The sequence below is a fragment of the Diadema antillarum genome, unplaced genomic scaffold (genome assembly GCF_040938485.1).
Source record: "Diadema antillarum isolate AM-2024a unplaced genomic scaffold, OU_Dant_1.0 seq00000810_RagTag, whole genome shotgun sequence".
Classification (NCBI taxonomy): Eukaryota; Metazoa; Echinodermata; class Echinoidea; order Diadematoida; family Diadematidae; genus Diadema; species Diadema antillarum.
In genome coordinates, this window is record NW_027271690.1 from 625,533 (window position 1) to 639,369 (window position 13,837).

General features: G+C 41.1%; 1 protein-coding gene across 1 annotated transcript in view; it reads right to left on the reverse strand.

The window, feature by feature from the left end:
• LOC139739648 (eukaryotic translation initiation factor 4 gamma 1-like) overlaps positions 1-13,837 on the reverse strand; it is a 49,904-nt gene that overhangs the window by 3,349 nt on the left and 32,718 nt on the right. The window contains exons 15-26 of the mRNA XM_071650258.1: positions 13,517-13,720; positions 11,706-11,942; positions 10,550-10,654; positions 10,093-10,341; positions 8,924-9,123; positions 8,417-8,592; positions 7,938-8,053; positions 7,109-7,278; positions 5,909-6,113; positions 4,970-5,068; positions 4,227-4,370; positions 1,124-1,205 (exon numbers count right to left, since the gene is read on the reverse strand). Of these exons, the coding sequence (XP_071506359.1) occupies positions 1,124-1,205; positions 4,227-4,370; positions 4,970-5,068; positions 5,909-6,113; positions 7,109-7,278; positions 7,938-8,053; positions 8,417-8,592; positions 8,924-9,123; positions 10,093-10,341; positions 10,550-10,654; positions 11,706-11,942; positions 13,517-13,720 (1,987 nt within the window). The remainder of the gene's footprint in view (positions 1-1,123; positions 1,206-4,226; positions 4,371-4,969; positions 5,069-5,908; positions 6,114-7,108; positions 7,279-7,937; positions 8,054-8,416; positions 8,593-8,923; positions 9,124-10,092; positions 10,342-10,549; positions 10,655-11,705; positions 11,943-13,516; positions 13,721-13,837) is intronic.

The following is a 13,837-nucleotide window of genomic DNA, read 5'->3' on the forward strand; positions in this document are numbered from 1 at the left end:
GTGTATGTGACACATTCTGTATGTACATTATGACTGCGTGTGTGTGAAGATAGGGAATTCCCTACGTAGGAGGCCAATCACAGCATCAGATTGCCTCACACCTTCTAAACGTCATGATGATGTCATGTATACATATGGCCGTCCCACACACACACTTACACGTACAACATGCAGTGCTAACTGGAGTGCACTGAAGAAAATGATTATGTGTGTACAAGACAGTTTTTGGCGCATCAAGCTTTACAATCTCGGAAGATGATAGCACAGGCGAAGTAAAGCTTTACCGAAGGCATTTTGCTTTACCTCGCTATAGCAGGTTTGATTGACTATGTTTTTCTTTGTTTGAAAGTCACAAAATTTATCTCGTTATAGCAGTTATTTCGTTATAGCCGATCTCGCTATAAGAGTAGCATTTTACATAGACTTGTGTGGAAGGAAATTTGGGACCGAGGAAATTTCCTCGTTATAACCGATATCTCGTTATAGCAGTGTTCGTTATACCGAGTTTCCCCTGTAGTAACATCATGCAGCCTGAAATCAGCATTTTTGTACAATGATAACATGACTGCGTATTACATCAATCTTCTTTTCATATTCATGTTTACTAAAAGAATCTGGTGGAAGGGTTTAAAAAAAAGGATTGTGCACATTCTACACTGAGACAATGACTTTATGCCCCTGTATATTCAATACATAAATCATCAGACCAGTAGAGGCATGCTTAGCATAATTCTACTTTAATTTTTTTAATATCTGCTGAAGACGATTGCACAAAGTATCTAAACAAATGTGAAACTTTGATACTTAAATTCATAATTCAGTACAGGAGTTGAGGAAAAGATTTTTCAAAGTAAGAAAAGAAACCCGTAATTCTCAACGCTCGAATGTTCAGAAGCTATAGCAGTGTGTATGTGTGTGACACACACGCACACACTTGAACCTGACATAAACCCAAAGGATAATTCCACTTGGGGATAAATGCGAGGAATCACTGAAGTAATAAACTATGACATACAGCACATCTCGATGTTCGCAAATAAGTGTACAAGTTGGGCCAAGAACAACCATCATTCAAATTTCATCACAGAATGCAAAGGCCATGGGAACAGACAAAACTCCTTACCTTCTACTGTGCTTCCACAGATGATGGTGACTAAGGCACGAATGAATTCGTCTGACTCCTTCTTACTGGGTGGAATCATGCGCTGCATGGAGAAACCAAAGACCAGAGGGTGAGGCAATATCATGAAGGACAGCTTCCAACTGCCATAACTCACATGTTAATCTGTTGTGCATATAGGCAAGTTCACACTTGGGTAGCATAACTCCTGTCACTTGTTGTCTGCACAAAACATCATGCTGATTATAGACGTATACCACTATGAAATACAGTCAACCTCGCGTAAGTCGACATTATCGGGACTTAGAAAAACACGTCGACTTACGCAAAAGTCGACTTACACGTAAGTCGACATTTTGTCGACTTATAAATGAACACTAATTTCCCCTATACAGAGTGAGACTACGATGCGGATGGCTACCCAAATCTTACTCCTTTTGCCGCCAAAACATACCTACTGACATTAACAACAATTATGTTTTAGTTCATGCATAAATCTCGCGCGGGTTAGTAACGGCAACGCACAATTCCCAAATCTCTAGAGAGATTTTGAGAGAGCGGGATCGGAAACCTGGGCCCGTTTCTAGACACTGCACGTTTTGAATTTGATTTAAAAAATCAAACGCATATCCCCCGAATTGCATGCAACTTTGCGATTTAAATTCAAATGCGTTGCTGCAAAGATATGCGTGTGAATTCGTATGATTCTGTTCAGATGACTTTTCAGTGCCGACTGAGTCGAAATATGATGTGTGTTTTTCCTTCCCTAAGTCGGCATATTTGTTTTGCTTATATTTCTATTGCCATACTCTGAAAATGAATTGTTCTCGCGCTCCGATTCGCAACATCACCGCTCTGTACGGCGCAGGCCAGTCTGAAATAAAAAGAAGAAGAAAAAGTTTGACAAAAAACGACATCTTTCGGATTACTAACCTTCGTAAAAACAAGTCTCTTCCCAACGTCGGACTAATTAAACTTTGGTCTGAGATATAAACCTTCGGCACAGCGAATTGTAACAATAATTTGCTACTATATTTTCATTGACATTTCGTGAAGCAGCATGCGTTTCGGTAGTTTGAAACGTGTAAATGTTGCGATGTCTTTCCCCTGCTAGTGCAGACTAAGTTCAGTCATGGCGAAAGTTCCGCTATGAAATAAAAAATAATGCAAGTCTTTTCAACAATAACGCACTTCCGTATAGATTCTTATGCGTTTAAACGCAGTTTCTAGTTTCGTCCAAAAACCGCAAGTATTTTCTGCAACCCTCTTCCGTTTTGAATACAGCGTTGCTTGTGATTTGATGGACTTGCATTTGATTTTTAGAATTGCGTTGAAACGCAATTGAGTTTAAGTTTCTTACAATTTTCTAGTTTCGGATGATTATCAAACGCAAGTCTTTTCAGCGTTCCGTGTGATTTGATGGACTTGCATTTGATTTCCGGGGTTGCGTCAATTTTTAATTTTGCGTACGAAATAAATGATGCAAGTCTTTTCAACAATAACGCACTTCCGTAGATGTTTAGAGATGCGTTTAAACACAGTTTCTTATAGTTTCGTACAAAAACTGCAAGTCTTCTCTGCAACGCTCTTGCGTTTAAACACAGCGTTGTGCGTGATCTGATGGACTTGCATTTGATTTTTAGAATCGCATTTAAACGCTATTGAGTTTTAGAAAAAAGTTCCCTAAAATTTTCTAGTTTCGTATGATTATCAAACGCAAGTCTTTTCAGCGTTCCGTGTGATATGATGGACTTGCAATTGTATTTGATTTTCAGAGTTCGTTTAATTTTTAATTTTGCGTACGAAATAAAAAATAATGCAAAACTTTTCAACAATAACGCATCTCCTTAGATGTTAAGAGAAGCTTTTAGACGCAGTTTCTAGTTCAGTCTTACGAAAACCGCAAGTCTTCTCTGCAATGCTCTTGCGTTTGAATACAGCGTTGCGCGTGATTTGATGGACTTCATTTGATTTTTAAAGTTGCGTTTAAACGCAATTGAGTTTCAGGTTCGTACAACTATTTTCTAGTTTCATATTTATGATTATCAAACGCAAGCCATTTCAGCAACGCACTTGCGTTTATGTGCAACGTTGCACGTGATTTGATACACCTGCGTTTGATTTTTAGTTTGATTTAGTTACATGTAGTTGCATTGTAATTAATTTTCTAAAAATGGGCCAAGGTTTCTAACACCGCTTCGGAATAATCAACGTAAGAATATTCGGATAAACGGAAACACGTATTTTATGTTCTGATAATGATTCTCTACTAGGACCTACAGGTTTAAAAAATTTGTGCGTTTTGAGAACGAGAAGGAGAAAAGGGGGAGAGTGAACTACTTTTGGTACCAAATGTAATTCTCCGATATACTAGTAAATGAGTGTATGCCCTTTCTATTTTGGCGTACAAGACAATGGACGCATGGCGCGAACGCTACCGCGCCGTACACTAGCGAATTACCGAGTAGAAATGCTGCGAATCGGAGCGGGAAAACAATTCTTTTTCAGAGAATGGCGATAATATTTTGAGCGAAAAAATTATGTCGACTTAGACGAGGGAATTAACACGTATTTTAGCTCAGTTGGCACTCAAAAATCAGGTCGACTTACGCGAGTTGTCGGCTTATAAATGTCGACTTAGACGAAGAAATTTTCAAGGAATAACAAAGGCAAAAATTGGGACTTTTTTATTGTGTCGACTTAAGCGAGTTGTCGACTTATGCGATGTCCACTTAAGCGAGGTCTACTGTACTGTAAAAGTGGAATTTTTGCACATATTGCGGGACCAGAAATTGCCACGAAAATAACAGCTGCAAACATTTTTGCTTGCTACATGTATCAGTAATCAGTGTTTTGATTCTGCAAAATTAATATGTGAAATTCAACTCACCCGAAGGAGTTCGAAAAATTACTTGTGTGAAAATATCTACTTTTACAGCAATAGGGAGATATAGAGCTGTATGTAATACTCAACAAATTAGTTCGAAATTCTTGCATACTATTCTTTGGAAAAAAACAAAAAAAACAAAAACAACCAAAGTCCCTCACCAGAAAGCAACCTGTTTTAAGCAATGACGTTTTACATAGCACATGGCGCGAAACCTACCTCTAACCAGTCGAAAACTTCATTATTGTTGTCAGGCTTTGATTTAAGTAGTTTGGGTAGCTCCTGTTGCAGGACTTGAAGCCAGTCAGCAGAATTGAGGCCATTGTCAGCCGTTGCTGGACCTTCTAGTGTGAACTGCACATCCTGCATGGGAACAAGCACAACATCCTGTCTGTAGCATCTACTCAAAACCATTTCCAATGGCTCCCCATCTATGTGAGCATGATAAGTACAAACTTCTTCATTCTTTATGGTGTTCTACAGTAACAGACATTATACAGACATAATACACTGTACATAAGAAGGGGCTGATTATGACATCATCATATTATCATTGTGAAAATAATAGGGTAATGGAATTGAAAGAGCAGCCACCTGTCCACCGCTGGCTGAATGATTGCTAACAGAGGAAGCTACTGCTGTGCTATCAATTTTAATTCTATTACACAGACATGCCATGGGGGGGGGGGGGGCATGGTGCTTGAACTTTGGTGAAAATCTGTTGTGCAAATTTCAAGAAGGAGCTGACAATGTCAAATGCTTATGCAAGAAGAACACACAATGAGTGATTGCAATAGTTCCTTTCAGCCTATGGCTCAATTGACCTAAAAAGGCAGCCTGAAAACAATGCCTCTAGCTCTTGTTAACGTGGAGGCATGCACAAAACATTAAAGATGCATTTTCGCCAATCCACAGCACTTTATTTGGTGAAGCATTTTTCGGTTTGGGAAAAGAAAACTTACCATCTGCTGCACAAACTGTTGCACATTCTCGCCTGGAGGTAGAAAGTTCTCCCACTGAAGACCGGATTCTTGCCACCATTGAGCAGCTTTGCTAGCACCCTGAAAATACGCAATCATGCAAATATCATACAACTTTTGTGAGAGGTTGGGCCGAGACTAAAGAAATTGATGCTCTCCCATTCAATCAGCATCATCCCTTACAGATTCCTCATCACATAGCAGCAAATATAGTATCCTCTCTACACTTTAAGATTTATATCACAATACCAACCAATGCAGTAAGGAACATCTTCTGTTCCTATAGGATCGTCACTTACATTACTTCACCACGTACTCACAAATCTCGCAAACACCAGTGGTTTGCTCTGCCTGAGTACTAGTATCTGGGAACACAATTATTGTGAACTATGCCTGCATCTGGTTCTGATCCAAGCCTAACAAAAGACTGTGACATCATCACTTCGGTACTCTATACACCTATTTGGTTCAGACGCTGTTTTTTGTGCTAATGTCTACTTTAGTCATAACTGGGGAGATTCAGGATGTTGAACAAAAATTAAGTTTATGCACTGATGTAGGAAATTTGCACCTCATTCATTGCATAACCCATTGAATCATCTTCTCTTTAAGTTTTGGAAGCTCCCAGTTGTTGCCAACATAAGTTACAGTGTTTTCAGACTGAATACTGTAAAAGTGGGCATCTTTGTGTGAATAATTTGTTGCTCTTGTCTGGGTAAGGTGAATTTCGCATGTTTTTCTGTGGAATCAAAATTTCGTGGTATCAAAATATGTACAAATACTACATAATAGGAAGCAAATTTTTTTGTGCGCTTTATCTTTGCGCTAGTTGCACGTCACATGAAAACGTCCACTTCTACAGAAGGTAGAGCTAAGGCGGAGATAGAGCTTAGAATAGAGATAAGGATGACAGGGACTCACATTTCTTCTCACTGCCGTCTTGAGGATCTCAGCCAGTAGAATGCCTGCCTTGTTGATTTCACACAGTGGCTTGATGGCCGTGGCCTGTAGCTTGAGGAAGTCAGCTCCACCCACCAGCATAGCACCTTGGATCTCGCCCAGATACTCCCAGATCTTGGGGATGTCTATTGCCATGTCTTCTGCATACTCGATGGTGTTCTTCAGTCTGCAGGAATTTTGTATTTATATCATGTGCGTGTGTGTGTTGGGAGGAGTTAAATAAGCAGTTCAAAATCATTACAATACTTTTTTTAATATCTTTATTTGTCCTCTTAGCCAAGGGGTAATGATTCCTACTTGCAGACTGCTCCTTCCTCAAAGAATTAAAATATAAAAACAACTTCACATTACCATATTTCTGCTGTCAAGACAGAATAGACCTTTTTTCATTTTTTTTTTGTCTCCCCTTGGTATTTCCATTCTTTCATTTCACTATACTCTTCCACCTTCACACATTTAGTATCATGATATATCTGTAATACTAAGCTTCCTAACCATGCTATCATTCACACTTGCAAGTGATGTACTGGTGCAACTTTTATGAGAGCCAACATGACACAGCTTCTGTGTTTATGGTAACAAAAGAGCAGATGCAGGGTGCTGTGTCGGTATGAGGCACTTGTCTCGCACCAGACTTACACTCAATTCCTTGTATACCAGCTTCAGGTATCATAGCACTGGCAAAGAAGCTTCAGTTAGCCAATACCTTGGAAGTGACAAATTTTGATGACAGGCTCAGAGGAAACGGCAGAAGAGCAATTCACAGAGAACCAATAATGCAATGCATACACCATATATTTTGCAGGGTACTATCTGGGAATTTTAGAACACACGTAATATCAACTCTGATCCAAAAATTAATGTGACATGCTCGCATACATATCCCCATCCACTGCTTTGCTCTGATGAATTTAAGCACTCATGAAATTGTCAGGAAGGCCCAATTCATGAAATAGCCTTGCTGAATATATGGCATATACAGTCACTGCAACTGAGACCCTTGGCCATTTCAAATTAAGCGAGAAAAAAATAAACCCCTTACTGAGATGACACTGAAGTATTCCGGCCCTTTTGATAGAGAAATTAAGCTGAGTAGTTTCATGGAAAGTTCAAAAAAGAAAAGTAAGGAAAAATAGAGATACAAAGCCATGCTTCACTTACCCTGCTAAATATTGCTCGTTGGTTAGGAGATTTTGGACAATGAGAGTTTGGAACAGAACACCGACATTTTCTCGCATCTCTCGTTTCTTCTCGATGATATGGTCTAGCGTGGCCTCAACAAAGAGATTTCTCTGGCTGCTTGGCAACTCTGACACACAGTTGGTTGCTTCCTGCAATGGGGCGAGAAATGGGCAATTGCCATGAATGTCTCATCTGCAAGTTGTCTGTAGCTCTCCATAGCAAAGACCAACAACTTTATCACAAAGCTTGATTCTGCCTTTTCAATAATTACTGCAGATGCATGCATTGGAATGACTTAATGGGGCACCAGACTTGAGAAGGTTCACTGCATGATTACATGATTACAAACATATTCATATCAACATTCACGAAGGCATGTGTGAGGCATCAAGGATATGGGCACCTGTGAGGGATCAAGGACATGATACACCAGAATGCAAATATCAACACTGGCTGAGACAAGGTTAGATGGCTATGATACAGATTACAGTAGAGATAGAAACTTACAGTGCAAAGATAACATCATGTTTTAGGCATCACTCAATAATATGTTATCACAAGTAACATCACATATATGCCATGCTCGGCTCAACTGCTCCGACATGAATAGGTGGCAGAAGATACTGCTACTTTATTTTTGGCTTATAACACAATAAAATGACAAAGACAAAAAAATCACTGGCTCCTAAAGGACTTTTGGCCCTGACAATATGTTGACTCATACAAAGTATCTAGTCTCATTTGGAGAAAAATCATAATGCCTCCGGCCACTTCTTTGGCGGAGGCATAAAAATGCATCTTTACTCACAGCGAAGTCTCGCAGATTGAGGAATTCATCCACAATTGCCTTAGCCTTCTGCTCCACCTTGTCAGCCGGTAGGAGAACTTCTTCTGCTGGCTTTGCAGGTGGCTTCTCCCTTGATCCTGTGGTGGGGGCAATCACAACAGTTAGGCTATCATTGACACAAAAAGCCACATTCATATGTGAACATTATGCTGTAATGGAGAACTACCAAATTTTACTCTGAATAACACAGATTAGGACACAATACGAGAAAGACAATTGTGAAGTTTACGTAAATTCATTCTGAACTTTTCCACCACTTCTTCCAGATGGAGGAGGATTAAAGGCTGACAGCTGGCAAAGTAGAGAGGAAAAAAGGAGGGCAAATTGAACATTAGCAGTCCACAAAATTGCAAAGTCTTGCTTCATCAGTTGTTGAAAGGACTATGTCTCTAGGCCACAGTACTCTCAACCACAGAATTCGTCAATTGGCTAAGACTCACCCTTGGGCTCCTGCCTCTTCTCCAGTGAATCTGACCTCCTGCCTCGGGTCAGCTTCTGGACCTCGGCGATAGCCGCCTCCTTGTCTCGCTCCCGCTCCCTCTCCCTGGACGAGTGCTTGCCCATGGACGGAGACTGACCGCGACCTCGCGAGTCCCTCGACCCATATCCACCACCCCTGTTCAAGAACGGAAGAGGAAGCACATGCGAGTGTGAGCTGAATTTACAGAGGATTAAACATATTAATTACTAACAAGTATACCAAGACAACAGGTGTTCCTTTAACAGCAATGACCCTTAAGGCATACGAACAGACATAAAAATAGCTAAACCTGGAATGAATTATTTATATCATTTCAAATGTAAGCAGCTGTCAAGAGAGGTGAAATGTGGTTCAAAACTGCCTCTTGCCTAGTAAAAAGACCAAGGAAGGAAATCTCACGAAATTGATAAATAATTTGGTTTCTATTTGTTTTGTTTTAGTGTTTATTTGGATGATTGAGCCTCACCTGGCAGGTCTCTTGTTGTCCTCGTTGAAGACCGAGAAGCGGTTGGTTCTCGAAGTTCCCGACTCGTCCTGAGATGCAGAGGATGAGGAAGAAGCCGACTCCTTGGACTGGTTCTTGCTGCTGCCACCGCTGCTGCCCCGGGTCCACATGTTGAAGCCCCGCCCACCAGGGCCCAGCTGCACATTGTCATCGGCCTGCATCTGTACACGAGATATACACAAACATACACAACTGGTATAAATCATCAATCTATCAATGTTGAAATATGCACATACCACACATATTCATGTTACAAGCACAATGAAAACCTACGTGATTCTGAAAATGATCTGAGAAGGAGTCTTGCAGAATATGTGACACTCAAAGACAGGTAAGTCCAGTCTGTCAAAATTGTCCATGCTCATCTTAGACACACAAGGAAAGGTCGCTTTACATTGGTCTGCCAACATTCCCACATCCCAATCAGGGAGATTCCACACGGCAATCACAGAGATATTCTGTGTGTTACATGCATTTCAATGGGCGAAAATAATTCCGGAATCAGGGAGATTTTAATATTCTCTTATTCAGACATGAACAGATTTTGACATTTTCAGGGAGACTCCTGCAGAATCGGGGAGACTTGGCAGCTCTGTTTACATAGGTGAAGCATCTCATCAGACGCTGGTGCATTTTACCAAAAGGTCAAACTAATGTGATAGGGTCATGAGCATGTACATACAGTTGTGACCATGACAGAAAATCAACACCTCAATCCTGGACAATCTTTTTCTTTCAGGGAGAAAAAATAATATTGTGATAGTATCTGGCAAGAGTGAATTCATGAAAAAAGGTTTCAGTCACTCAAATCCATTGCTGATGGTAGTCTGAGTACGAAGGCTAGGGCCCCATTTTATTAAAAGACAAAATCGATTTTAAATTTCCTTACCACACAGGCTGCCATAGACTTACAGTTGAAATCAACTATATAATCAATTTTAACTCTTCATAAAAGAGGGCCTAGAAGGTTTTTTTTTTTTTAATTATGCCTAAAGCACACAATACAACATATAGACACATTTCATGTGGAATATTATTTCACCCCTGCGACCACACCAGATATCCCAGCACTTGCTATGCGACTCTCTATATAAGCGACATTCGGAACTAATACCAAAATTCCTCCTTACCCGAGTGAGTTTCAGCTTTGACGGGTCATAGTTGGGTCTGCTCTTGGAGCTGGGGACCGTGTTCCAGCCGTCGTCAGCCTGCGGGGGGCCTGTCCTGGTCGGCGGCGGGGGCTGCTCCCGGCTGCGGGTGCTCACCTTGCTTAGCTGCTTGGCCTCTTCAGCCTTCTTAGCCTCCTGCGCATTGAATTCCCGGTGGATTGCATCGATTGTCGTCGGCTTGGCTTCTTGCCGCCGCGGTACCCAGTTATTCTGAGAAAAGAAGGAACATACATGCAAATTTGAGATACAAGGTCTTGCCACCCTAGTGATGATACAAGACTTTGCACAATTAGAATTCATTGAAAAAGAGCTCTTGAATGAAATTTTTCCGTCAATGAATTTCAAACACATCAAGAACTTGGAAGATACAGCTTAAGTGGGGTTGAATATATTTATGCAGATACACTATTGAGCTTACCTTTCTTAGATCAACCAGGTCACACATGAGAAATCGTATCCTCGGCGAATTCTTCTTCGACTGGATAATCTTGTCAATTTGGACAAAGTACTGGTCCATACGATTCTACAAATGACAGAAAAAGTGCAAGAATTAGGGCTATACCACTCATACAAATACAACACATGTCACTAAATTCGAACTCGAGGAAAATGCCCTGACACTCAGTACTATACACAAGATATCTTTCGCTGTTGTATGCATCCTTCAGAGAGAAACTTGAAGCATTTATCATAACATAACTTTGCATGTTAACAAACAAACCAGAATGATTTCTCTCTCTCCCCTCTCTCTCTCTCCTGTCTGTCAAGAAATCATTGGTTCCATCACTGTCATCATTCATAACTGCAGTTGCAGTTTTCAAGTTACCTACTGATGCAGATGTTAAACTATCGTTGTTCCTAATCATCACTGGCAGCCATGGAAACAAATCCCAACAGCTTTCATGCATCATCACACCTATGCAAATTGCCGTCCATGTTCCTGGTTTTGAATACAAAAATTTTAGGTTGCCCTGAACAGCAACACCATACACATTAAGAAAGTGGACCAAGTACCTTTTCTAAGTCCTACAATAAGACATGCAAATGCTCGGTCTTCAAATGCTATTTTACAGTTGATCAATCTCGGCAATATTCATGGCCCAAATACTGCACAACAAATTTGAGCTTTTTAGGAGGACAAGTCACTACAGTGAGTTTAAGAAAGAGTGAGGACACATCCCCCCGAAGTCTAAAACCAGTCACATAATACATGATCTAACTGACTGCATGACCATTTGCGTGACTCGACACTGTTAAAACCTGTCACATAATACATGATCTGACTAGCTGCATGACCATTTGCGTGACTCGACGCTGTACACTGTGCCATTACGCCACATAGCTTGCATATTACTGTACCAGCATCAGTACAAATACTGTAGTGCGAGTAGCTGAAAGTTCAGGACCAGTCATAAAAATTTGACATGCCAAATCTTCCAACTGGTATTGTGACCCAGTCACACCACTGGAAACTGGCAAGGCTGGTGACGTCACACCTCCGGTTGCTAGGTCGTAAAACCGCTGAATCATTGCAAAGTGGTCTAGTGCACAGGGGCCTTAAAAAGTCGCCCTACCTTGGCACGATCATGGTCCAAGTCCTTGCCAATGGTGGACATGAGATTGCACAGGCACTCCAGGGACTCGTCGTCCTTGGCCTTCATCAATCGCAGGATGCAGTCGTGCATGATGTTCTCCGTCAGGATGCGCAGCTTGAAGAGCTCGCCGATGAAGCGGATGTTACCCATCGTTCTCCTCTTGGCCTTGAACAGCTGCTCTTCCAGTTCTTCCAACTTGGACCCACGCTGCTCCACCTGGAGAGTAGAAGAGTGGTAAAAAGGTTTTGTTGGGGAGGGGCAAAAATGTAGGAACACTCAAAGATCAGCTTCCAAATACTCAATACTTTTTCAGGCGGTTTTATTGTCAGAAAATCTTTACAAAATGACCCAATTCACAAAATCAACGCTATGCTAAAGCATTTGGACATATGAAACATTGCACACAGTACACATGCAATGGATAAAGTCGATGGGTTAGGATTTGCTTTTGGAAATGGGATAATATATTTCTCATTCCATCACCGACTTCTCCGTCACAACTCTAACCCATATCTGCCAATCTAAGGGATATTCCCTAGTTCGGGATAAGGCACCAGAAATTCAATCGCGAATCGGGACTTCCAGACAATTTCGTGGGTCAGATTTGCGATTGTGGAGTGCGATAATGATTGGGGCCGGAAGTAGCATTTTGTAACAAAATGTGCAATATAGGTAAAAAATCAAGGTCAAAGGTCAAAGAAGTCAAAGGTCAAAATTCTGTGTAGAAGTTTTGAAGCCCTCACCTAGTGCCATCACATAAAGCAAACGGAATCGAAATTGGGTTAGAAATGGCGAAGGAGTAGCATTTTGTAGCCAATGTACAATATAGGTCAAAAATCAAGGTCAAAGGTCAAAGAAGACAAAGGTCAAAAATTCTGTGTAGAAGTTTTGAAGCCCTCACCTAGTGCTATCACATAAAGCAAACGGAATCGAAATCGGGTTAGAAATGGCGCAGGAGTAGCATTCTGTAGCAAAATGCACAATATAGGTCAAAAATCAAGGTCAAAGGTCAAAGAAGTCAAAGGTCAAAATTCTGTGTAGAAGTTTTGAAGCCCTCAACTAGTGCCATCATATAAAGCAAACGGAATCGAAATCGGGTTAAAAATGGCGAAGGAGTAGCATTTCGTAGCAAAATGTACAATATAGGTCAAAAATCAAGGTCAAAGGTCAAAGAAGTCAAAGGTCAAAATTCTGTGTAGAAGTTTTGAAGCCCTCACCTAGTGCCATCACATAAAGCAAACGGAATCGAAATCGGGTTAGAAATGGCGAAGGAGTAGCATTTTGTAGCAAAATGTACAATATAGGTCAAAAAATCAAGGTCAAAGGTCAAAGAAGTCAAAGGTCAAAATTCTGTGTAGAAGTTTTGAAGCCCTCACCTAGTGCCATCACATAAAGCAAACGGAATCGAAATCGGGTTAGAAATGGCGAAGGAGTAGCATTTTGTAGCAAAATGTACAATATAGGTCAAAGGTCAAGGTCAAAGGTCACGACTGAAATTCTGTGTAGAAGTTTCAAAGCTCCCATGTAGTGCTATCATATAAAGCAAACAGAATCAAAATTGGCTCATAAATGACAGAGAAGTAGCAAATTGAAGATTTTGATCACACACGGACGCACACACGGACACACGGACAAAAAAGTATACGTGCAGGTTGCATTCATGTCGTAATCAGAGTTAATAATTTCACATTATTTCATGACTGGCACCCGACTCTCGAAATACGCGAAAATAACCCTCGTGAAACATATGGCGTATACGGTAGCAATGCAGCTGATGACGATTCACTCACGGGAAGCTGCTCGATCTCCTTCCTCCTCTCCCTCTCGATCTCCTCCGTCTGAGACTCCTTCTGGAACTCCTGTTGGCAGTTGTGCAGCAGGATGGGACGGAACTGGACGAAGGTGTTCGGCTTCTGCGTGGACGGCACCTTGAGTTGGGACAGCCGGTGGCACATGTGGGCATAGGCCGTGCTGAAGCTGGGCTCGCTGATAGCCTGAGGGAGGAAAAGGAGGAAATGAGGACAATTATGAAATCAACAGACTTCACTGTTCCTGTTCATCACTACCATGGTGAAAATGGTTCAATTTCATTACTGGCAGGAGTGGCAACT